Raw genomic sequence first — 26,884 nt, 5'->3', positions numbered from 1 at the left:
GGGTTCGAACCTGTGTCCCCAGCATTGGCAGGCGGATCCTTAACCACTGTGCCACCAGGGAAATCCCACCCTTTTCACTTTAAAGATTAAGTTGTTAATTTTTTTTTTTTCCACGCCACATGGCTTGCGGGAATCTTAGTTCTCCAACCAGGGATTGAACCTGGGCCCTCATCAGTGAAAGCGCAGAGTCCTAACCACTGGACTGCCAGGGAATTCCCTAAGTCGTTAATTTTAATGTATTTTTTTTGTGCTTTTTCCTTTTGTTAATGTCTTATGTCCTGTTCATGAAATCTTTGCTACCTCAGGGTAATGAAGATATTCTACCACATAATTTTTAAGAAGACTTATTGTTTTACTTTTAATTTTAAACCTATAATCTACCTTCAGTTGATTTTTGTAAATGGTGTGAGGTAGGTTCAAATTTCTTTTCCTCGTCTCCACCCATATGTATATTTAATTGAACAAACATCACTTTTTGAAAAGACAATACTTTCTTCACTGATCTGTAGTACACGTGTGCACGCACACACACACAAACACACACACACACACACACACATCCTACTTGGGTTTGAGTAGGATTGCACCAAATCTGTACATCAATTTGGGGAGAATTGATATCTTTATAATATTTCCAATCTGTGAAATTGCTATGTCTATTTATTTAGATATTCCTAATAATAATTTATATTTTTCTGACTGGTTTTATGGTTCTATGTGTAGAAGTCTTGCACATATTTCATTAGAGTTATTTCTAGGTATGATTGCATAAATGATATTTTTAAAAATTTCAGTTTTCTAATTTTTGCTGGTATATAGAAATGCAATTGAATTGTGCACGTTGACCTTTTATCCAGCAAAAATACACCATCATAATTTCTGCAGATCTTCAGTTTTATTTCTTCCTTTCCAATCCTTATTTTTCTTTCTCCCTTTTCATACTGGTTAGAACCTCTGGTACAATGTTAGTGTAAATGGTGATAATGGGCATCCCATGTCCTGATTTCAGAGGGAAATCTTCCAATATTTCACCATTAACTATGCCATTTGCTATAGGTTTTTTTTTTTTTTTATAGATACCATTTATTAGGTTAAGTATGCCCCTTGCCATTCCTAGTTTGCTATGGATTTTTTTTTTTTAATATCATGGGCATTAAAAAACATTTTGTCAACTTTTTTTCTGCAATTAAGATGATTTTTCTCTTTTATTCTGTTAATGTGGTAGATTACATTGATTTTTCAACATTAAACCATCCTTTCATTCCTGAGTATGCCCATCTTTTATTATCCCTTTTCTATATTGTTAGATTCATTTGGGATTTTTGCATCTATGTAAGTGAGTGAGATTGGCTTTTAATGTCTCTTCTTTGTAATGGCTTTGTTAGCATGGTATCAAAACTGCTGGCCTAAGAAGATTTAAGAACTCTTCAGTTCCTTGGACTAATGTGTATATTGGTGTTAATTCTTTAAATATTTGATAGGATTCTCTGGTGAAGTTATCTGGGCCTGCAGTTTTCATTGGGGTAAATTTTAGATTAAATTTCTTTAGAAGACAAAGGGTTATTCAGCTTTTCTTTTTCTCTTGTCAGTTTTGATAATTTTTTAAGGAATTTTCGCATTTGATCAAGAATTTCACATTTTTGTCATAAAGTTATGTCTCTATGTACAGTTGGCCTGAAATAAATAGACTGCCAGATATTTCTCCAGCAAAGATGGGTTTATTCAGGATCAGAAGAGAATTGCAGTTCAGGGTCTGCAATCATGGCAAGTCACGTGCAAGTCCCCACACAGCAAGGGAAGACTTTTATAGAGGGGAAGGGAAGCTGGGGGGGCTAACGTAAAACAGTCCATTGCTTTTCGTTGGCTGAGTGCTTGCCAGGAAAGCAGAGGAGTCTTTCTTCTTCCTGTAGTGTTCTGCTATCGTTGCAGGGTATAAAAGCTCCCCCTTCTGGGCTCCTGACTCTATTTAATTAAGGCTTCTGTTTATTAATTTTTTTACAATATTTTATCTGTTTATGTCTGTAATAAGATCCTCTCTTTCATACCTGATATTGGTTATTTGTGCCTTCGTCTTTTCTTGATGAGTCTATTCAAAGGGTTTATTAATTTTATTAGTCTTTTCAAAGGATCAATTCTTGACAATTGAGTCTATTACATGTATGTTTCTATGTATTTTTGTTTTCTACTTTCTTTGGGCTTAATTTGACAGAGTTTTTTTCTAAATTTTGAAATGGTTGCTTAGATCATTGTTTTCAGCCTCTTTTCTAATATATGCATTTAAGGCTATATTTCCCCCTTTAATTATGTGTTTAACTGTATTTTGATGTTGTCATTAATTTCTAGTTTAATTCCACTGTGATTAGAGTCTATATATGATTTCAGTCCTTTGAAATTTAGTGAGACTTGCTTTATGGCTCAGCATATGGTCAGTTTTATAAATGTTCTGTACGCACTTATATTCTGCATTGGAAGTACAGTGCCTAACAGGTCAAATTTGTTCGCAAAATTTGTATTTTTCTTACCGATTTTGTCTGCTTAGTTTATCAGTTATTGACATACGTGTTTAAATTTTCTCATTTTGATTGTGGATTTGTCTATTTTCTCCTTTTAGTTCTGACAATTTTCATTACACATTTTGAGTATATGTTACATGCATACAAATTTGGAATTGTTAAATCTTATTTATGTTTTTGGCCATGCCACATGGCTTACGGGATCTTAGTTCCCCAACCAGGGATTGAACCCACCCCTCGGCAGTGAAAGTGCAGAGTCCTAACCGCTGGACTGACCACCAGGGAATTCCCTGGAGTTGTTAAATCTTATTGGTGACTTTAACTTATCAATATGAAATGTCCTTCTTTATCTCTAGAAGTTTTTCTTGACTGTGTTTGTGTTATATACATTTTACCATCCTTTTACTTTCAATTTTTTTGATTCCTGATTATGGCCAAGTATATGATTGATTTTTGAAATCTTCCATGGTTACATGAAAGTAACATGAAAGAACACATACTTTGGTAATAGGGTACAAAGTTCTATATTTGGCTAAAAACCAGGCCAGTTGATTATATTATTAATATATTAATATCCTTGATTTTTGGCCACTTATCTGTTAAATTCTTTTTTTTTTAATTAATTAATTTATTTTTATTTATTTTTTGGCTGCGTTGGGTCTTCGTTGTTGCGCACGGGCTTTCTCTAGTTGTGGCGAGCGGGGGCTCCTCTTTGTTGTGATGCATGGGCTTCTCACCGCAGTGGCTTCTCTTGTTGCAGAGCACAGGCTCTAGGCGCGCGGGCTTCAGTAGTTGTGGCTCGTGGGCTCTAGAGCACAGGCTCAGTAGTCGTGGCGCACAGGCTTATTTGCTCTGCGGCACATGGGATCTTCCAGGACCAGGGCTCAAACCCATGTCCCCTGCATTGGGAGGCAGATTCTTAACCACCGCGCCACCAGGGAGGCCCTATCTGTTAAATTCTGAAAGAGGTTTATTAAACTTTACCATTATAATTGTCTGTGTGCGTGTATGTGATTTTAACCAAGTTCTTGTATTGTTGGGTGCTTTTGGATTTTTGTATTCAATATTTATTTGGTGCCTAGAAGTTTAAGATTATTATTATTTTGTGGAGTTTGCCTCCTTTTATCTTTACATAATATTCCTCTTTTTCACACTTAATGCTTTGGCCTTAATTTTTCTATACTTGATATTAATAGTCTCATTCTTGTTTTCTTTTTGCTTGCATTTAGGCAAACATCAAAAATCCTAAATAAACTGTTGTACCCAGCTCCTTGCTATGTACTAGGTAATGTGAGGGGGTTAACAGTCTGTGCCAAAGACAAAGTTTCTTGCTTGCAGGAGCTTCATTTTAATTTTACTAATGGCATATCTCATTAAGATTCTTGCTTTAATACATATATTTTTTAGCACATCTCCTAATTTAAAGCTTTTCATCGAAGAGTATAAACTAAAAAGGTGCACTGAAACAGCTATCTAATCTTTGATATAGTAAAATCAATTATTAATATAGAACTATCAGCTTTACAATTATAATAATGGACATATTATGCATCGTAGAAATATTAAAGTAGTTTTCTAGAGTAGGGGTGCTTGCTTAACCAACAGAAATGGTGGCAGTGGGCTTAGCTAAGTTGAAAGAACTTCTGTAAGGCTGGTGGTAGCTGTATGGGATGATAACAATGGTATACTTGATTATTGGGGTTATTTCCAAGGTACAATTAATATTAAAATTGTATTTGATTTTAATGTATTGCACAGGAATGCAATAAGAATGTGTGTTTTTAAGTCCCTTCAAAGCTTGTAAAGAAAAGTAGCAAATTGCTTTTACTACCACAAAGACCCAAAAATCTATACGATGCATACAAGTATATATGTATGACAGTGATGAAAGACTATCTCTTCTAGTAGAGTGTCACGGATACACTAAAAATTCTTGCAACGTACCAGTTATGGCTTTTTTTTTTTTTTTTAAGCCTTTACTGAATTTGTTACAATATTGCTTCTGCTTTATGTTTTGTTTTTTTGGCCGCGAGGCATGCAGGATCTTAGCTCCCCAACCAGGGATTGAATCCGCACCCCCAGTATTGGAGGGCGAAGCCTTAACCATTGGACCACCAGGGAAGTCCCCAAGGCTTTTGTTTTTAGTGCACCAAAAATTTGTCAAAACAAGATTAGCACTAGGCAGTTGCTAATAACATTGTATAGAATTATAGAGCAGAACTTGGAGCATAAGATGACATACAACTTTACAGATATATATAAAGGCAGTAAATTTCATTTCTGGGATTCAGAAATAGTTCTAACTTATCCATGTGTAGTTCCCACTCTAGATTGTCTTGAGGGAGAATTTTTTAAACTCGGGCTGCTATCACTAATACAATCACTGACTACTCACAAAATATGACATTACCCCCCCCCACCACCAATCATTGGTACTTAATACAAATTAAAATTAGCTTCTAGCAAATCTGCTGCTGGGGGAGTGTCGCTGGAGGTCACCCAGACAAAATATAATTCTCACAGTATATCCCAGAGCAAATATAATTGATGGATTATTTGTAGTGTTGAACGTAATCTTTATTAGCATGAAGATGACTTAGAATTGACCGAAGATTTACTATTAGTAAAGGGTGCTCAAGAATGAAGGGTTCTTTAGCCTTAATATATGAGTAGGCAGTTGCCTACAAAATGTGTTCTTAGGGGATATGAAATGTGTGAAAAATAAGACTCTTAGACAATTTTTAAAAAGCAAAGATGACTATATAACCAAATCAATACTTTCCTCTTAGAACATTTATTATAGTTATGTGGGAAGATTACACATTTACATTCTAATAATGCTGCCATTGTTTTTATGAAATTATTTTCAGCATCAGCTTTTGAACCACACAAGAACATTGGCTTTATTTATATTGACATCATTATCTTTAATCACAAATGACATGGCTTGGCTCAGTAATTTTTATTATTTCCCATTACTGGCTCTGATAACTTTGGGTCATTTCCACAAATCAAATCTTCCCTTAAAAATGAAGAATTGCTACTATGAGGATATTTTTAGAAATTTGATTAGAGTGCTTAAGTAAATCTCAAAACCACATTATAATGTAGAGTAAGCCTAGTTTTTGCCAAGATGACTACCTGGAAAGTAATACTCATTTAGATTATCAGGTGAAAGAGAGAAAAAAAATCTCATTGTTTCATCATACTTCCCACTTCTTCCATCTAAAACCAGGAAAACTGCTGAATTTGTGAACATTAGTGCTAGAGCACACAGAATCTTGGAAGTTAACTCTCCCTCCCTCCCTATTAGTATGCAATTATGGGTTTCAAAATCCTGGACTTGCTTGCAGGATACTTGAACAGAGAATCTAAGGAAACGAAATATGGATTTGATGCATTTCAATGAAGGATGAGGAGGAAATATATTTAATCCTGAGGTGGGATGAAGATAACAGTAAGAACGTCCAGAATGAGAGGATACAAACTCGAATGAGATGCTTGCAGTTCAGGAGAAAGATCACAGAACAGAGGAGTTCAAAGAACCTAAGCTGACTTACTTTGAGGCAAGTCATAGAACTTTATAGATCTTTTCAAATTCTCAGAATCCCAGTATTAACATAACATCCTCATTTTAACTGTTTCACAGGATTTTTGGGAGAAGTGAAAAACATGCCTGGTTGCTTTTGTAGGCTGTGAAACACTGTGGAATTGGAGGCATCATTACAGTACTTGCCAACATCATCATCATGTAAGTAAAGGGATGCATGAGAGAGTGCTAAAACAAGTAATATTAAAGGTAATAAAAGTTGTCAGAAGTAGAATCCCTTCTATGCAGATAGGTGGTTAAAATTACTTTGCAAATAAAAATTTTGTTTACTCAGTGGCAAAGAGATTATTTTCACCATGAGGTTCTCATTGTATCATTCAAGTCTCAGGACAGCCCCATAAAGTAGGGATTATTTCCATTTTAAAAATTAGGAAACTGAAGCTAAGCGAGGTTAAGAGATTTGCTAAAAGCCACGTGGGTATAAGGTAGTAAGAACCAGGTTGCAAATCAGTCATTTGAATTCCAAATCCAGTGTTCCTTTTTGTCTCATTAACATTACATTTTGTGTTTGCAACACAAGCTAAAATCTCAGAGGATATTCCATGCATTGTCTTGAATTATAATAAATGAATTACTTGAAATGTATTCCACAAGTATTTCTGCAAGTCCTACCATGCAGGCGGCATTGAATGGCAGAGGCAGGAGACAAAACAAGAGAAAGGGGTGACTGGAAGCCAAGAGAGAGAGGAGTGCTGCGAAAAGGGTTAATGCTGTTGAATATTCTAGAGGAAATATAAAATAGCTGAAAAGTACATAATAAATCTAACTAATAACAGCGGTGGCTCTGGTAAAAAACAAAAATATTTTAACATAGCAAGGGCAAATGTCAGATTAATCTCGATTAAGAGATGAATGGATGATTCAAGCATTAAATTGCCTGTGAAGAGAAGTTAGAGCAAAAGGAGGAGCCCAATGGGAATTTTAAAAATAAAATTTTAATTAGATAAGCAGGCATACATTCTTCTTGTAAAATCTGGAACATTACAGATAAAGCTAAAGTCCCCTTTGATCACTACTCCCAATCCCCATCCTGTTAGCAATTTAATGTTTATCTTTCCAGCTCTTTCTGTACTCATTTATACACATCCTTATAAGATATAATGATTTTTACAGAAAAGGTGCTATATTCCACATATTTACCCGCATCATGCCTTTTTCATTCAACAATAGGTCTTGGGGAATAATGGTGCATATAGAACCATTTACGAACATTTAGGTCATTTCCAATTTCAGTTATCAACAACGCCTCAAATGAGCATTGCATGTATGCCTCCTTGGGCACACCAGTGCTTCTCTAGGGGAGATACCAAGAGTGGCATTGTTGGGCCGGAGGGTATGGATATTCAAAAATTGTATAGATATTGCCAAATTGCCCTCCAATGTGGCTGTGTTGGTTAGCCCTCTTACCAGCAGTGTTTGTTTCTGAGACTTTAAAAAACAAGGACAAAAACATTACTGTTTCTGATTACAAGAGGTTCACAATATGAAAGAATAAATGCCTTAAAAAGTATTTCAATGTACATATTCGCATCCTAAGAAGAGGGTCAAGAGAGAGAAGACACTGGATGGAGAACGACTAGATCCCTGAGGAAATGCTAGGGCAGGAGCAGAGCATGCGTGAAAGGGTTAGTCCTGGATGGAAGAAGGGCCCCTGTTCTGTGAGTTTTGCCGGTGTCTCCTTTCTATGGCTGTACGCAACAGAAAGCAAGGTACAAGGGTTGCGATGGGGGACTGAAGAAGGTGGACGAATTTTAAAATATAGGGAAAATGAGAAAGCAGGTGACTAGGACAATGTTTCTCAAAGAAAAATGGTTCTGAAAAAAGTGGTAAAATTTTTTCGTAAATTCTGCGTATTAAATCCTGCTTTTATATGGATCTTCTGAAAAGTTTTTTGAGGTGCAAGTTTCTTTCATTTATGGACACGATGCTGAGATTCAATCACTACATGAAATTCCCGGCTGTGAAAACAAAATAAAAAAACCCAAAGGGCTGTTTTTTCAACCAGCCCTGGGGAAGCTACGGGATAGTCGGATGCCGGTTTCAGAAAGTTTCACCATTCTTTCCACCCTCTGTTCCTCTCTTTCCTCCAGAAGGAAGCTGATCCTAGTGATTTCAGCCCACGCATTAAACAGGAAACAATAAAAAGTGTATAGAATTTATATTTTCCTAAAGGGAACTTAGAAACTGCTGCTACATGTTATGTACAAAACTGATTTATGCCACATGAACACAGAATCACAAGTTCGGTTTTGGTACTTTTTGTTCCTCCTTGTATTCAGTTGTATAGTAGTTCCAAATTCAAAACGAGAAGAAAAGGTCGTTTTCTAAGCAATAAATGTTCTATTTTAAAAACGGCAGGTTGCCGGTCCAAAAAAAAAAAGAAATCCTGCTTTTCGATAATTACAACATATCAACATATTAAAGGCTCTGAAAAAGACTTCAAGTTGTTTGAGTTTCCCAAACTTTCTCAATAACAGAACTTTTTCCTTTGTGTAATATCAATTAACATGCTGTTAAACCAGTCTTCCATAAAATATATTTTGAAAAACACCGGACTAGTGAAAATTTAAAGAAACGGCCGACAACAAATGTCCAGCTTGTCTTCACAAAATTAATTTATTGAAAACAAAATGCAACCAAAAATACAGAGAACAATTTAACAAACAACCATGTACTCACTCCTTAGAAGTAAAAGGTTACAATTAAATTACAATAAAGTTTATTTATTTACTTATTTATTTATGGCTGCGTTGGGTCTTTGTTGCTGTGCGCAGGCTTTCTCTAGTTGCAGCGAGCGGGCGCTACTCTTCATTGTGGTTTGTGGGCTTCTCATTGTGGTGGCTTCTCTTGTTGCGGAGCACGGGCTCTCGGCGCGTGGGCTTCAGTAGTTGTGGCATGTGGGCTCAGTAGTTGTGGCTCGCGGGCTCTAGAGCGCAAGCTCAGTAGTTGTGGCTCGCAGGCTCTAGAGCGCAGGCTCAGTAGTTGTGGTGCATGGGCTTAGTTGCTCTGCAGCATGTGGGATCTTCCCCGACCAGGGCTCAAAACCGTGTCCCCTGCATTGGCAGGCGGATTCTTAACCACTGCACCACGAGGGAAGCCCCTGCAATAAAGTTTTAATGCTTTTCTATTATAGAAATAATATATGTTCATGATACAGATTTGGGAAGTAGAGGAAAGATAGGAAGAACCTACTCTGTCATCTTGTCATCTTAGCAAAACCACTGTTAATGTTTGAGACAGTTACTTTAATCTTTATTTCTATTAGGCTTTTTATTGTTTACATCATTACAATAAAACAGCACATACAATGTTATATCATGTTAAATACTTACACTGCATCATAAGCACTGTTGCACAGTTCATGGCTTTTTAATGGCTGCATAATATTCTCTGTGGATAGTGCACTGTTTAACCATTCCCTTTGGTTTTAGAATTTAGGTTGTTTGCAACTTTTCTTTTTTGGCTTTCATAAGTCATACTGTAACAAGTACATTGTAGCATAAAACTTGTTATTTATAGTTACCTTCTAGGATTTATTTGCCAAGTAGAACAAGAATAGTTCAAAGGTGATGTACATTCTAAAGGCTTCTGAAAAAACACTGCTAACTTGCTTTGAGGATGCAGGGTGGGGGGAGGTGGCTGAGGTGGTATTATCAGTGCTGTATTAAAGAGCCTGTTTGCTCTGTTTTCCCCAATTTATTTTAGGTTTCATTTTGTCAGCACTGCTCCGTTTTTTCCGCTGATAGAGATTTACAAATCCTAATCTGTCCCTTACCACATTATCTATCTCCACTGGTTTTGCAACAACACATTGCAGATCTGCTAAATATGCTATATATTTCTTCATCTAGGCAGTAGAAAACATTTTTTTCATTAAAAATAGGTTAAGGACAGAGTTCAAAGCAGGACAGTAAAGACCATGCCGACATGCGTCAACTTATTAATACTCTTTGGATATTGTTCAAGGAGCTCCAAAGCCAGCTCTATCAACATTTTGACTGACTAATCAAAGAGCACTGAAGTCATCTAACTATAGTAGGATCTTAGCCTACTTTTCTCCATCTTGTTCACAGGGATTTAATAGAAAACTTTGTCAAATGTGGTACTGAAGGATAATTTACTTTATCTTTGGCATTTCTCTCGAGATTCTGGTAACTCTTGAGGACGAAGGCTGTATCTTACACATTTCTTATAGCAGAGCCTAGCACAGAACTTGCTTGGTACACAATACACAGTAGATTCTCAATAACGGTTTGCTGGAATGATATGCTTAATTTGGCGTGAACTTAATGAATCTGTTGTCTCACCACAGACACTACTTTCCTTTCCAAGTCATCCAGAGACACATATGCTTATTTTAGAAATGGTAAAATGCGTAATGGAAAGAGCACATGTTTTGTGATTTGTAGGCCTGAGTTCAAGTCCTGGCTTTGCAAGGATAAGCTGGTAACTCTGTGTAACTCTAGGCCTTAAGTTTGTTCATCTATAAAATGGTGATAGCCCATCTTCTTTACTTTCCTCAAAGGGTTCTTATGAGAATCAAAAGGGACATCTGATCATGTTATTAGTTGACTTGTGATAACTTTCTATTGCCCTCAAGAAAAAGTTTAATCCTTTAACATGCCTTTCAAGGATTTTGTGATATGGTCCTCCACTCTCACCATTCTAACAATCTAAGCTCTTTTTCACCTCAAGGCCTTTTGCACAAGCTGTCTGCTTTGCCTGGAAGGCTCTTTCCTGCACTCTTAACACGCTTACTACTAGTAGCAGCAATACTACTAATAGTGATAGCTACAACCTACTGAATCCTTACTAAGCGTGGGATACTTTATATGCATTATTAGTTTCTACTTTACCAAGTAGGTAGTATTCTTACCTGGCTTACAGATAAAGCACAGAGAAGTGAAGCAACTTACCCAGAGTAACACAGTTCTTAAGTGTCGCCACTGGGTTACAAACTCAGATCTGTCTGAATTCAAAGCAGATGTTCTCAAGTTCTGCTATTAAGCTATCAGCTTCCTCCAGGAAGCCAACATCTTTAATATCCTCTAATAGCTAGTGTGACAAGGTTAACACCTAAGACACTCATTTGTGATCGCCTGTGTACCATGTGTCTCCCCAGGGAGAGAATAAACAAGCCATCTGAACTCAGACAAGACTGCATTTTGTTTACTTTTGCTTCCCCAGCTCCGAGCTCAGTTCCTGGTACACGTGATGGGCATTAATAAACATCTGTTGAATAAATATACATGTGAAAATATTTTTAAACAGAAAGACACAATACAATATTATTACTACTTCGAATTTAGCTAAGGAACGTCACCAGGCTTACCCGTTTGCGGTCTATGGAATCCACTTTCCCCCCTTCTGCAGTGTGGTACACTTGCTTCTATCCGTTCTTCTGTGACCTCTTCTGTTTGCCACAATTCCTCAAATTCTGCCAACAAACACCCCCCCCCCTTCCAACTGCCTTCTGAGAAAACCTTTCGCAGAGGAGAAAAACTAAAACGTTAAAGTTATTTTCCCTTCATAGCAACTCCTTAAAATTCCTGAAAGCTTTTTTTTTTTTTTTTAAATAAACACAGCGGAGCATAACATCAGCGATCGGTGAGGGAAAAAAACTATCTTTTAAAAATGAATTTCGAGTCAAGACTAGGCCGATTGGAGAAAAGAAACCCAGCGCGGTTTTAAGGGAAACCTTCTGGTGCTGCCTAGGCAGCGGTGTCCCCAGGTGGCATCTAATTGTTCATAATATTTTACTGGAGACTTTCAGTAATATAAATAGAGAAAACAGGTGCTGCACTCAGCTGGGGGTTTGCCTAAATCAACCTCCTCAAGTTCGATTTTTGGAATAAAAGGCCCAGGAGTTTTTAGGCAATCAGTCCTGCAGTTCTCATCACCCTCAGCGGGAAGGAAAAAGAGGAGGGAGGGGAAAAAGCGAGGGTGCGGAAGCGTGGCGAACAGACGGAGCTACTCTCCCAGCAGAGCAAGGGCTTGGGCTCCGGCCCCCGGTGCGGCCCCTCAAAATGACAATCACATTCTGTAAATTTCGTCGTTTCAATTAAAAAATGACGCCTGGTTTTATAAGTAAGAGGATATACGAAAAATGGAAGGCATTCGCCTCGTGAGAACTTCCCCAGCCGGCTCGGCGTCGGGGAGCGCCGCCGCGGTCCGCCCGTCCAACCGCCGCCGGCTCGCGGATGCCCAGGGGGCCCGACGCCAGGCCAGCCTTGCCCTCGCGCTCCCGCTACCCACAAGCCCCTGCGCCTCGACGCGCAGGCGCACCGGCGACGGCCGTCTCAGGAAGAGGAAAATGGAATAAACAACTCAGAGGAACCAGAGCGCGAGAGAGCCAGTGGAGGCAGAATTTAAAAATAAACCGGCCCCTCCGCCCTCCCCGCCCGTTCGCCGCCGCCGCTCCCCCTCCCCGAGCCCGCGCCCTCGAAGTCCCTGTCCGGGCCCGCGCGCCCACCCCGTCGTCCCGCGCGGCCCCTTTAAGAAAAGAGAACGAGAGTGAGTGAGAGAGAATCCCAACTCTCCCCCTCCCCTCTCCTCCTTCCTACCCTCTCCTCCCTCCCCTCCCCCCCTCCCCGGGCGGCTCCGGCTCCCGCAGCGGGACAGACCCACCCGCCCAGGCTTTTCTCCGGCACCGGCAGCGTCTTCTTTCCCTCCCCGGTCTATGGTGGCGGCGGCTCCTCGGGCGGCAGCGGAAGACGAGGCTGCAGCGTTGCCATGAACAGTGGCGGCGGCCTCCCGCCCCCCTCGGCCGCCGCCTCCTCTTCCTCCTCCTCGTTGGCGGCGGCAGTGGCGGTGGTGGCCCCGCCTGGGGTCGGGGGTGTCCCCGGCGGGGCGGCGGCGGGAGTGAAGCTGAAGTACTGCCGCTACTACGCCAAGGATAAGACTTGCTTCTACGGGGAGGAGTGTCAGTTCCTGCATGAGGACCCGGCCGCCGGAGCTGCCCCGGGCCTCGGCCTCCATAGCAACAGCGTCCCCCTGGCTCTGGCGGGCGCGCCAGTGACCGGCTTTCCGCCCGGAGCGGTCCCGGGCGGGGGAGCCGGGCCGCCCCCGGGGCCCAAAAAGCCGGATCTTGGGGGCCCGGGGGCAGGAGCCGCGGCCGGTGGAGGAGGCGGCAGCGGGGTCCTCGACGGACCGCGGCTGGCAAGTGAGTGTGGTCCGGGCTAGGAGGGCGGCCTCGGCCTCGGGACGGCGGCGGAGGGAAGGCCCGGGGCCGGACGAGGCCCTGCGACCGAGCCCGGCCCGCGGGTCCCCCCCTTCGCCTCCCTCGGCACTCTGAGAGGCCTAGGCCAGGCCCGAGCCCTCCTTCCGTCTTCCTGCTTCCCCTCCCCACAGCCTTCGGCGAGCCCGGGAGCGAGGGGAGGCTGGCTTCCTGGGAACGTGGGTGGTGGACTGGGGTGGTGGAGTGGGGGCGGGGAGGAAGGGGGATGGGCTGTGGCGTGCGGTGTGCGGGAAAGGGGGTGTCGTTTCCGGGGGGTGTGGAAAGGGGCTGGGTTTGCAGGCACACGTGTTCTGCGTGCCCGTGTGGAGTGGAGTCGGCCGAGGGTTGAGGTCGCCGGGTGGGTGTGTGTGGGTCCGGGGCGGGAGGGGAGGGCGGGCTCTGAGGCTTCGTGCAGTGGGTTGAACGAGCCGAAAAAGTTTGTGCAAGGTTTCTGGGAGAAAGGTCTTCCAGGCAGGAAATGCTTTCTAAGGATGAAGAGCGAACGGACAGCCGCGTTTATCGTGTGCAGAGGTTGAGTCGGGAGTTGGCGAGTAGGGATTTCACAGGACTTGCATTTCAGCATGGTTTTCCTGAAAGCTGGCAGAAGTTTGCAGGGTGTCAGTAGGGATCTCGTCTTCTACTGCTTTGTACCAAGCGAACCCTTAGCGTGGAGCCTTCAAAGCGTGTCATGTGCAGCGCACTTTTGTGTGCGACTGAGCACTTGAATGCGGATATCTTAGGACTGTTTGCATTGTTTTTACTTTTTGTCATTATGTGTTGCCTTGCAACTTTTGAGTGGTTAGTGAGTGGAGTTTGAAGTTCTAGTAAGTATGAGTGTAATCTGTTTTACAGAATGTTGCCCTTAAGGGAAAAGTAGAGGTGTCAGATTTTCCTTTTTTGTTTTTGAGTTTGTTGAGCATTTCTAAACCAAATGGGAAAGTCCTACTTTCTTAGGAATTCTAAACTGATTTTAGATCTGAAAATCATTTGATAGGCAACTTAACTTGAATGTCAGAACATTGTTGTCTTTTTTTTTTTTAAACTGTAAATGGACTTATGTACTTGGCTTGATGCTTTAGCACTTACTTGCTCTATGAGGACTATAAGTGTCTTCCCAGAGATTGTGTTTGTGTGTGTGTGTGTATGTGTTAAAGATTGTTTCTTTTGCTGCGATAGGCTTTAGTGCAGATATATTTGGTGAGGGTGATATGCTAAGAAGATTAATTTGTAACTTAAAATGTCTTGTCAAAATGGTTACTTGATGGGTGGAATTTAATCACTTTGGAGCAGCAGCTTTGCATTTTCAAGGTAAACTTGCTGTATGTCTTGAGTTACGGCTCAAATTAATTCGAGTTATGTTTGATTAGTAAGCAATGAAACTGAGCAGTATTTGTTACCTACAGGAAGAGACGCTTTCAAAAATGCAGGTATTTGATTTAATATGTGATATTTCTAGGATTTTCCGATACACAGAGGTAGTAGATTTGGGACAGGAAAGTTAGGACAGGCTGTAAACAGGTGGAAACAGGAAGGTGGAGGAGAAACACTAGCGGTGACTCAAAGGTGGGGATCATTTCGTATCTCAGGAACAGAAAATAATTGGGATGTAGGGTCTTGAGAGGACAGACAGTGCTAAGCAGGCATTTTAAAATTAACGTTTAGTCATTTAAGTTATTTGATTAAGTAGCTGCATTATGTAGTTGGATTCTGTAGGGCTTGCTTTAACTTAACTGGGTGAAGCCTAAGGCTCCTCTTTTCTGCTGTAGGCTTCTTGGTAACTCTCAGTGGTACAGGTTGTGACTCCTTTTGGATGAGATAAAATTGCCTCATCAATGAGTGGCAAGTCAAGTTGTTCAGGAATCAGGGAAGAGGATTGTGTCGGTGATTTAATGGCTGCTTTGAATTTTTACACTTTATTGTTTAATTTTTAGTCTACTTTCTACATTTTACTGTGTTCTTATACTGTATCTTTTGAGACACTTGTTAATTAAGTGTATGAGGCAGTTAAAATAGACAACACACTCTAAGAGGTGTTGCTATAAGGAGAAATTTAAATTTTGTTAGTTGCTGACCTGATCATGTAGAGTCACTGACACAATTTTATTTTGCTTTTATTGTTTTCTTTGCTGTTCTTTAAATGTAAGAATGTAGAGTATTTCTTTAGCTGAGAGGTCAAACAGATCTGCTCTGATAAGCTGGGTCTGCCTGCAGAAATACTTTGGTCTCCTTGGGTATCTTCTGTGTGTGTGTGTGTTTTAAAAGTTTTTTTTTTTTTATTGAAGTATACATACCTAGGGAAGAGTATACAAATCATAAGTTTTGGAATTTTCACAAGATGAACACATAGCGTATAACAGTACTCAGATCAAGAAATAGAACATAATCAGCACCTTCCAGAAGTTTTGCTCTTCTTGCCCTTTGCCAGTCACTACCCTTTCCCAGAGGTAACTACTGATTTCAGGCACTACCTTATAACATTGTAGATTCATTTTTCATGCTTTTTTGAGCTTTATAGGAATGGCATCAGGTAGTATGTACTCTTTTTGTGGGCTTCTTTCTTTCAGCATATTTGTAAGATCCTTTCTTTATATAGGAACAGCCTCTTAGTCTCATTCTTGTGTAGTGTTACATTGTATGAATATACCACATTTTATTTTCTCATTTTACTGTTAGTGGGCAATGGAATGTTGCCAATTTTTGTCTATTAAGAAGAGCACTGTTTTGAACACCCTTGAACATGTTTTTTGGTTCAAGTTTACCAATTTATGTTGAATTACGTGGGAGTGGAATTGCAGGCTTGTAATAGGGCATGCAGATGTTCAGCTTTAAGTACATGACTTCAGTTTTCTGAAGTGATTTTACCACATTTACATTCCCTCTAGAAGAGTAGGAGAGTTCCAGTTGCTTCACATTCTCCCCAACACTTGGTGTTCCATCTTATAATTTTAGGCATTTTGGTGGCAAATCTTTTAATTTGCATGAGTGTGGATTGTAATTGAATTAGTTGACAACATTTAAAAAATCAGAAGGTTTAACATTGAAATACAGATTTCTGGCTTCCTTTGAAGGGCGGCTCTTTTGTATATTGGAGTTAGGTCTGTGGTGGGGCCAGACTCTCCATTTTGCCTTATTACTGACTGGGTGACTTTTCTATGCCTGGCTCCTCTTGGCATTTGAGTTTTTGACCCTTGCTTTAGCACTTCACATTTGCAGAATTGTTTTGTTAGTGTTTCACATTCTGTTAAAACTTTAGAGGTACATGCAAGAAGAAAATTTTATCCTTATTTTGCAAGCATTGGAAAACTGAAGCAGAAAGGCTTTTTCTTCTCTGTATACTTAGTTGCAGTGGTGTTTCAATCTTGTAAAGGAAGTATACTTTCTTTTGCTTACTTTTTATCTATACAGAGTAGTACATTTTCTCACTTCCAGCTCTTCTGTTGATGTGGCAGTGTGGTAGTAAACATGTTCTGGCATTCAGGATTGTTTGGGAAATAACAGTTTATTTTTTTAAAAAAGCATTTACTTTAAGTTTTTGACATTTCTTATTTCTTTTGGACTTGGGATCTTTGAAGGCTTAAATGTGGTTTGATTTGGGTTCAACTGAATTATTGATTCTTGACATTTTAAAGATGTAATTCTAATATTTTCAACCAGCTAGACTTTTCATCTTCAAGGTGCTCAGTTTTTAGCAGCTAAACTGTTAATACCAATATTTGTATTTCATGCACATTACTTAATTTGAAACCCAATAGATTTGTTTATTTTACCACAGTAGACTTATTTTCAGTTCTACTAATTTAGTTAGTAATGAAGGCTTTGGCATAAGGCGCATCTAAGATGGGCCTGGCTCTCTTATCTACTAGCATTGTGATCTTGGGCAAATTTTTAACTTTTAAGCCTCAGTTTTTCTCATTTAAAAAAATGGAGGTAATAATAATACCTACTTCAGAGTTGTGATAGGGTCGCACGTGCCACTGTCAGTGCATTGCTTGGCACATAGTGAGGTTTCAGGCTTAGTTGCTGCTGTTATTGAATATTACTAGTAGTAAGTCTACAATTAGCCTGTACATTTCCTTACCTCCCAATTTTTGAGAGTATATTTTCAAGACCAGTAAAATAGCTACAGATTATTGAACTGCGGTTGTCTGTCCAAATGAAAGAAAGTAGGGGATAACTTGAAGTTCATATACAAACTTTGGAATGTATGATAACGTGTATGGCAAAACTGTTTTTGTTTAAGCCAGGATTATACTTTTCATCCCACAAACCCGAATCAGCTAACAGAAAAGTGAGTACTGGGAATTTGCCATTAGGATAACTGGTATAGATTTAAACATTTTTATTTGACAATACACAAAGTAGACAACAAAGACTACCATTCAGTTCACTCCTTTAATATTGTGCTTGCAGAGTGGCAAGTTTTGATCTGGGTGATAGGAATACAACATTGAATGAAACAAAAGTCTGCCCTAACGGAGGCTACATTCTAGTGGGGAGTACAGACACGTGTATAAGATAAAGTCAGATCTTGAGAAGTTTTATGAGGAGGTCATAGAGCTTTATGAGGAGTACTCAAAGAGGGTTGTCCTAAAGTAAGTCTAGGTAAGAGTCAGTTAACAAGTAAAAGACTGCTTTGCATGGAAGTGCATTTGAAATGACTCTGTAAAGAAGATACATGATTGCCAAAACAAAACAATATCTTCCTATTTTTGCCCTTTTATAGGATTTTTCTGTTTTTAAATTAACTTTCTATTTTGAGATAATTGTAGAGTCACATGCAGTTGTAAGAAATAATACAGAAAGAGCTTTTTGTCTCATCAATGTTTCCCCCAGTAGTAATACCTTTCATAGCTGTAGTACAGTGTCACAACCACATTGCTTGATACAATCCACTTACCTTATTCAGATTTTCTGAGTCTTATTTGTACTTGTGTGTGCACACGTGTGTATATTTAGTTCTGTGGAGTGTTATCGTGTGTATGTTTTGTGCCTGCCAACACAGTCAAGACATAGAACAGCTCTGTCACCCTCAAGTGGCCCTTTTGTAACTCTCCCTACCAATTCCTGGCAACCAGTAATTTGCTCTCCATTTCTGTAATTTTGTCATTTCAAGAATGTTCTATAGGGCAGGGTGGGGGTGGGATGAACTGGGAGATTGGGATTGACATGTATACACTGATGTGTATAAAATGGATGACTAATAAGGACGTGCTGTATAAAAAGTAAATAAAATTTAAGAAAAAAAAAAGGAATGCTCTATAGGGAATTCCCTGGTGGTCCGGTGGTTAGGACTCCGTGCTTCACTGCCGTGGCCCGGGTTCAATCCCTGGCCCGGAACTAAGATCCCTCTTAGGCCAAGCCGTGGCATGGCCGAAAAAAAAGAAAAGAATGTTCTATAAATGGAATTATATAGCATGTGATCTTCTGGGATTAGGCTTTTTTTTTTTTTTTTTTTTGAATCAGAATAATTCCCTCAAGATTCAGCCAAGTTGTGTATATCAAGAGTTTTTCTTGCTGAATTTTTCTTTTTTCTTTTTAACTTGGAAAATTTATATCTATCTTTATTTTGGAGCAGCTTTTTTTTTTTTTTTAAATAAATTTATTTACTTACTTACTTATTTATTTATTTATTTTTGGCTGCATTGGGTCTTCGTTGCTGCACGCGGGCTTTCTCTAGTTGCAGTGAGCGGGGGCTACTCTTCATTGCCGTGCACGGGCTCCTCACTACCGTGGCTTCTCGTTGCAGAGCACAGGCTCTAGGTGCACGGGCCTCAGTAGTTGTGGCACACGGGCTCAGTAGTTGTGGCTCGAGGGATCTAGAGCGCGGGCTCAGTAGTTGTGGCTCGAGGGATCTAGAGCGCAGGCTCAGTAGTTGTGGCACACAGGCTTAGTTGCTCTGCGGCATGTGGGATCTTCCCGGACCAGGCCTCGAACCCGTGTGCCCTGCATTGGCAGGCAGATTCTCAACCACTGCGCCACCAGGGAAGCCCTGGAGCAGCTTTTTTTTGGTCTGTTTGCTTTTCTATAGGCATATGTGCTTTTGTGTACAAAGGTATGAACATTTACAGCACCTAGAAATATTTTTAAAATCTATTTTAAGATTGAATTTAATTTATTTAATTTAGTTTTTAAGTTAATAGAAGCCATAAACTTTTTTGTAAAAATTTTCACTGGAACAGCAGTGTATAAAGTCAAAGTAAGCCAGTCTCATCTTATTGCCCAGGGTTAATCATCATGAATAGTCTTGTGTATGTGACCTTGATTACTGCTAAGGGGCCTGTCTCCAAGTACACTCACATTGGGGGTTAGGGTTTCAATATGTGAATTTTGTGGGGGGAAACAGGTCAGGTCCGTAGCATGGGCATGCATACACACACTCAAGTTTTAGAGCAGTATTTCTTACATTTGTTTTTCCATATTAACTTTATATTCTGTTTATAAAGTAGTTTATGAGCTGAAACTATACAAAGGAATGTGATAAAATATTTGTTTTATGTACTATTATCATATAATTGTTAACAAATCAATACGTAACGTATTTGTGTCTCCTTTCAGTATATAGGAATTATTTCTGGACTGGGGGTCCTGAGATTTTGATTTTAATACTCTCTTACAAAGTAACTTTGATCTTAGGCTAGCAGCTTAGTCCATGTGGAAATATATTTCCTTATCTGTAAATAGGAGAAAGGGGTATGGAGTACATGATGTCTAATATTTCTTCAGCTCTAAAATGTTTCTGTGTTTTTCTAAATGTTTATGTTCTAGAAAATGAATTATTTTATGTTCAATCTTTAGAATTCATCCTCTTGCCTTCCCAACAACTTTTAAACATCACTGACCTCTCAGCAGCTTAACTTCAGTTTAGGGAAGGACGTGCTCATTTATCTTGGCTGAGTTAATTGGCATGTGGATAATAGTCCTCTTCTGATAAAACCTCTTCCTTTTTTGATATCTTTTTTGGTATCTTGCTTTTTCTTTAAAAAACGAAAGATGTTGTACCTATTTTTTTAATTATATTTTTACTCTTAAAAGTTCCAGCTTTAGAAAACTAGGAACAGTATCTTGCTTTTGGAATTAAAAACGTACTGCATGCACAGGTTAAAAATTTAAATAGCACAAAAGGGTACACAGTGAAAAATAGTCTCCCTTCTTCCTTAATTCCCTGATCCCTCTCCAAAAGACAGTCACTCTTTCCAATTTATTATGTATCTATTCAGAAATATTCTTTGTCTGTACTATGACTCATGTTTATATTTCCCTATCTGTAGCACATACCGACACACATATACACGTGTGGACACACGGAAGCCTAATGCACTTTAAATTTTTTCAGCAAACTGCATATCTTCTAGTTTCTTCCACAACCACACATAAAAATACACCTTACTCTTTTTAGTGGCTGTTTAGATTGTTTACGGTCTTTTACTATTACAAATGATGGCCCTAAGCTGTTATATCTTAATGTATTGTGTATACTTATACATAAATTAACACAAAATATAATGTACACATATGTTAAGGAGCATACAGAGTCTTCAGTAATCTGGTTTAAACTTGTTACATTAAAAAAAAAAACTATGTAGGCAAGTACAGTATGATCTCACTTACATATGGAATCTTAAAAAAACCCCGAACTTGGGGCTTCCCTGGTGGTGCAGTGGTTAAGAATCTGCCTGCCAATGCAGGGGACACGGGTTCGAACCCTGGTCCAGGAAGATCCCACATGCCGCAGAGCAACTAAGCCCATGTGCCACAACTACTGAGCCTGTGCTCTAGAGCCTGCGAGCCACAACTACTGAGCCCACGTGCCACAACTACTGAAGCCCGTGCGCCTAGAGCCTGTGCTCCGCAACAAGAGAAGCCACTGCAATGAGAAGCCCGCGCACCGCAACGAGGAGCAGCCCCCGCTCGCCGCAACTAGAGAAAGCCCGCGCGCAGCAACAAAGACCCAACGCAGCCAAAAATAAATAAATAAATAAAAACAAAAACAAAACCAAAAACCCCAAACTCATAGATACAGTGGAGAACAGATTGGTGGTTGCCAGATGCAGGGGTCCAGGGGGGTAAGTGAAGATAGTCAAGAGGTACAAACTTCCAGGCCTTTTATTCTCATAAAACATTGGAAAGTAGGTGTTGTCATTTCTATTTTACAGAGGAGGAAAAAAAAAGACTGCGGTTAAATATGCTGTCAAAGATCAGTAGTTGGCAACTGGCTGAAACAGACCTTATGGGCAGTTGTATTTGCTAAAAGTTTGTGCTCATTACACATTGCAGTACAGAAAAGGATGGTGTGAGTGTCTGCTGAGTGGTCGAGGAGCCCCTGTTTCTTGGGCCTGCATCCACTGTGCTGTCATCTAGTGTCTTTGACTCTCATTGCCTCATCAGAAAAACGGAGGCAATAATATCATTTGCATGGGGTGTTTTATAGAAGTTGGTTGTGAAAATCTATTGTATCTTTTATCAACTTTTAAAAATACCTACTTTAAAAAAGGGCTTAATTGTAAATAAGTGTTTATGTAAATGTGCTAGTAGAGTGGGGAATACCAGAAAAATATCAGGAGTAGTCCCAAATCTCCATTTACAGATAATTTAGATGGGTAGATAGTTCAGAAACAGGTAAGAATTTAAATGTTTAAGTAGTTGAAGACAGCAATAAAAGATCAAAGGAAAAAAATTTTGTCACATGAATGATATAAACAGTATCTTAAGAGGTAGAGTTGTGTGTTAAACACAACTTGGAATAATTGGGGTATACGTTCTAGAGATAAGAGAAGAGGAAAATGACATTTATGATTACCTATGAGACAGGGTGTTAGGCATTCCGCATAGGTTACTTCACTTGAGTCCCTTTCACAACCCTGTGAGTGAGATGGGATTGCCTTCTCTTTCAGATGAAGAAATGAAATTTAGAGGGTTTTGCTCAAGGTCATTCAGCTAGTGAGTGGCAAGAGTTGGATTAGAACTGAATGACTAACTTCAAGTATTTTGGTTTTTTTCCATTATACCTGGGTCTTGAAGAACATAGAGTTGGGGTGTGTGTGTGTGTTAGAATTGATGAAGTGTGGACCTTCAAAATACAGTGAGTTTATCATTTTGACTGGAGGAGAGAATTCAATAATGTTAGGATTATTGTAAGACCTTTTTATAGTAGATGTATACTTTGACATTATAATCTTTGATCTTTTGGAAATATCTGAGTAAGGTACTCAGTTTTCTCCCTGATGGATACACAGTTGTCTTAAGTCCATTTATTGAGTAATCCTATTTTTCTCCGATTTTAAAAAGGAGCTTTATCGAAATATAATTTACATGCTATAAAATTTACCCATTGTAAATGTACAATTCAATTACTTTTAGTAAATTTGTAGAGCTGTGCAACCATCAGGATTTTTACAAGAACTTTTAAGATACTGTTTCATTGTTTTTCATAACTTTTTGTGGAAGTTTGCAGGGTAGATGGTATGAGACTCATTTTACAAGTCATGGTATCATCTCTACTTTATAACCATTTTGCCTAAGACGTTGTGGCTAGTAAGTGGCAGAAGTGAGTCTCAAACCCAGCACTTTCAGGAAATACTAGAATGATAGGTTGAGAACAGATTGTTGAGGGCTTTTTAATGTCAGACTAGGAAGTTTGGATTTCATCCCTTGGGATGAGCACTGCCAGCATCTTGTCTGTGATGTCCTAGTTGGCAGAGGAGAACCACTCAGTAGTTTCAGCTGGGCTTTTTTTTTTAAAGCATGGTCTATGGAACTCCAGTCCCTCAGGCTGCTCCCAAACTTAACTACTGATAGCCTGTTGTTGACTGGGAAGCCCTAACCAGTAACATAAACAGTGTTATGTTTAGAGTGTTTATTAACACTCTCACAATTAACATATTTTCTGTGTTCTATGTTATATATATTATATACTGTAGTCTTACAATAAAGTAAGCTAGAGAAAAGAAAAGGCTATTAAAATCATAAGGAAGAGAAAATACATTTTGAGTTCTGTACTGTATTTATCGATATAAGTTTACATTGTGTGCTTACAAGGTGAACCACTTTCTGTCTGTACCTACACCACTGTTGCCTTATACGACACAAAGTAAGTGTCATACGTTTTACTAACACTAGACATCAAAAATGAAAAGATAATGTGAAAAAGAAATTCATACTTATTTACAGGTATCCTGCACTGATAATGAAGAAGCAGCAGTATGATTGCTTTATGGTAGTTTAGTGTAAGTGATACGGTTGCTTCACAATAGCCTAGCCTATACCCTAATAAATGAATCATTATAAAATTTTTATAGTCATATTCATTATACAGTATTGGAAAGGTGACATTTAAAGAAAAACACTTAACCTGTGATGATAGGTTATGTCACCTGTAATAGTTTCTCCAATTCGGAGAGAGAGAGGCATACTGTACAGTAATGTAATTCTTTGAAAGCAAAGTTATAAAACAGTAAGAAAACTAACACGTTAATTTTATATTAAATGTCACTCACCTTATGCCTCTGTAAGGATAGAGTGGTATCCACATCTACATATATTTTATGCATTCATGACGTACGATTTCTTCATTTTTTTTTGATATTTATAGGCTACGAGGTTCATCTTTGAGTTTTTCAAGTTGTCACAAATCTCCAAAAATTTTTCCAATATATTTATTGAGAAAAATTCTGTGTATAATTGGATCCATGCAGTTCAAACCTGTGTTGTTCAAGGATGAACTGTACTTACCAGGAAGTAGCATCTAAAACATTGTCCATCACTTTGTTGGTATATGATGGGTTGTCTTAGTAGTTACAATGATTCTGTATTATTCTACCATAAAATCGACAGAAAGCTTGTCTGAACCCCTCGGCTCTATCCCATTGCTACCACCGTAGAATTGGCTTACTGAATTATGAGTTAATATGAGACTGCTGGTCTGTTTCTTAAGATGTGTTATGAGAAACAGTCCTGAGAAACTTGTCTCTGTTTAGCATATGAAGATTCACAGGAGAAATTGCAGTGGTTTATATTCTCCTGTCCTCTTGCAAAGTTAAAGAAAAAAACTTGATGAGAAAAGTAGAAATGCAAGTGTGGTTTGTTTCTTCATGTTGTGCTTGGTGGCTCTCAGGTAACTAATATAAAATAAATAGCTATCTCTGTGGAAAAAAAAATTTCAGCTTGAGCATTGTTTAACAGATTTTTAGAGTTGAGACAGTTTTATTTGGTTCTGCCTTTTGTTATGAACAGGTAAATAAAAACAAGTGTGACAGAGATTTGAGACTTTAAAACTTATTTGGGAACAGAGAAACTACATCAGTGTTTTGTGCTTTTAAATAATTTAAATACTTGAATTTTCCTTCTCTTTCAGTTCCTGGAATAGATGGAGGTGCTTTAACTGATACCAGCCTCACAGATTCATATTTCAGCACCAGCTTTATTGGAGTTAATGGATTTGGAAGCCCTGTAGAAACAAAGTATCCCTTGATGCAGGTATTGTTGGTATGAATTTATATGGCACTAAACACTGAAGTTTATTCCCGGGATGGAGACATCTGGAGTCTTCATTTGTTTTCACATTTGTTGAGTGGGAGGTGGGATTTTAGGAGGTGATGAGGTAGGTGGGGTATAGGTGAGCCGCCTCTTGTAGGTTTGGAGTCAGGGTGAGCTTTCAAGGGTAGAGTTGGAGAATGTAGAGGATGGATAGAAAGAGACTGGTTTTACTCCTCTGTGTGTTTTGTTGAGTGTGGAATAAGGGCCTTTCAGGATCATGAGACCATAGAGGCTGTGGAGTGTGTTAAGAAAGCGTGGGGACATGTTTAGAGAACAGAGAAGAGCCTCATTTTATAGAATCTGTGAGGTGTATGAAGGATAATATGCGTTGGGAGAGAATAGTAGAGAGTGTTTATTGACTTACAGTCATTCACATCCTCTTGGATGGATACTGGAGTTTATATTTTATGGACAAGGAAACTTAGTAGTTATGTGTCTTGCTTAGGCTATAAAGTTATGGAAGTGCAATTCAAAATAGTTCTGTGACTTTGGTTTTAAATACCTGGCTATTGAGTAAACTTTTCATTTGATGTGTTATAGACAGTATTTCGAAGTTTCTGCGTAGATGATTGTAATCCAAGCAGCAGCATTTATAGGAAGATTAGAGTGTCACTGATGTGAACGATGGATTGGAGGGGAAGACGCAAAGAGGGTCAGTCTTAACTTAATCGGTTGAATATTCTTAATTCTGTATTCCTCAATGATATTATGTATATATATTTTATGTTTCAGAGAATGACTAATAGTAGCAGCTCCCCAAGCCTTCTAAATGACAGTGCCAAGCCATATGCAGGCCATGGTAAGACTTGGTCCCTTTTTCTCTTAACAGATATATGTATTTCTGACTCTAAAAACAATATGTCCATTGTAGAAATTTTGAAAATTACAGATAGATGTAAGGAAGAATATGATCTGTTACCTTCACACTCAGAGATAACCAGTATTAAGATTTGGATATATGTATACACATACATATACACATAATAGATGATACTTTATATACATAATAATACCTGAGATTGCATTAAATATACTTTTAAATTATAACATGAGTGTTTCTCGGTCATTATAAATTGAATCCTGTTGTTTATTTTCATAATTTACTTACTTCTGTTTTTTTGTTTTTTTAAAGTCCAGTATCGGACTTATGTGTATGAATCTGTGTTCATATTTTGAGTTATTTCTTTTGGAAACATTCTTAGGCATGGAATTACTGTTTCAAAGATTATGGATATTTTTAAGCCTTTTGATACAGAATTTCCTTTTCATATCCTAATTTAAAAATAAATGTTTCTTTTGTATCTGTATCCTCTTTTTAAAAATAAATGTTCAGGAATGGTTTTTTAAAAAATATGTAACAATTTATTAATATTCTATATTGGTAAAATGTAAACAGTTATTTATAATGATGAGAATAAAAATTTGCATGTTGATTATTTCTGAGATAGACATTTTATGTGTGTGTATCAAATCTCTCTCATTACTTAGAAATTTCAACTTTCTTTTGCTGTAGGAAAAAATAGCAACATTTTAATATTGAATAAAATTATTAGAAACTAATGTGTAGATTATAATATTTTTGGCATTCCCATAGAGTTTATATGCTGACTTTTAAATGCTATCAAAGGTAGCGTAAAGGATGAATAATACCTAATTTATAGTCTTGAATGTATAAATTACATAAAAATCTTGTGTCTTACTATTTTATTAACTTCTTTCTCTTTGCATTATTAGTTATATTAAATTAATGTTAATTCTAATGAAGGACTAGACTGTGAAAATCCAGACAGAAGAAACCAGAGAAATTAAGCAGCAATTTATATGTATTGCATTATGAAGAGATTTAAGGTTCCTTTAAATGACAACATTTACTATATTTTCTTTAGGATTTTACAGATAATTTAATGAGAAACATAGGACTAACTAAAGCTCAGAAATGAAGACAAAAATATTTCAATGTATACCATGCATTCCTTTTCAGAAACTCTTCTGATTTGTTAAGTGAGAAACAAT

At 38.6% G+C, this 26,884-nt stretch overlaps 1 protein-coding gene and 1 long non-coding RNA gene across 11 annotated transcripts in view; one reads left to right on the top strand and one right to left on the bottom strand.

Moving 5' to 3' along the window:
* Positions 1-9,849: 9,849 nt before the first annotated feature.
* Positions 9,850-12,854, bottom strand: LOC309647881. Its single transcript, XR_014256343.1, has 3 exons — positions 12,751-12,854; positions 11,456-12,615; positions 9,850-11,355 (listed from the first exon to the last, which is right to left on the bottom strand). It is a non-coding gene; the product is annotated as an uncharacterized lncRNA (long non-coding RNA).
* Position 12,855: 1 nt separating this feature from the next.
* The window catches only part of PAN3 (poly(A) specific ribonuclease subunit PAN3), a gene marked incomplete at its 5' end in the record, with an annotated part of 117,536 nt that continues 103,507 nt past the window's right edge, over positions 12,856-26,884 (top strand). For 9 of the 10 annotated variants that reach the window (XR_014256313.1, XR_014256314.1, XM_082435575.1 and 6 more), the window contains 3 exons: positions 12,856-13,285; positions 24,690-24,811; positions 25,604-25,670. Coding sequence is in view for 8 of the 10 variants with exons in the window: in XM_082435575.1 (XP_082291701.1) it covers positions 12,856-13,285; positions 24,690-24,811; positions 25,604-25,670 (619 nt within the window). Of the gene's footprint in view, positions 13,286-24,689; positions 24,812-25,411; positions 25,524-25,603; positions 25,671-26,884 lie in introns of those variants that run through there. The other variant, XM_082435576.1, reaches the window with a different exon arrangement.

The sequence above is a fragment of the Balaenoptera physalus genome (assembly GCF_965194825.1).
Source record: "Balaenoptera physalus genome assembly, chromosome: 18".
Lineage (NCBI taxonomy): Eukaryota > Metazoa > Chordata > Mammalia > Artiodactyla > Balaenopteridae > Balaenoptera > Balaenoptera physalus.
This window is presented reverse-complemented; position numbering and strand designations above follow the sequence as displayed.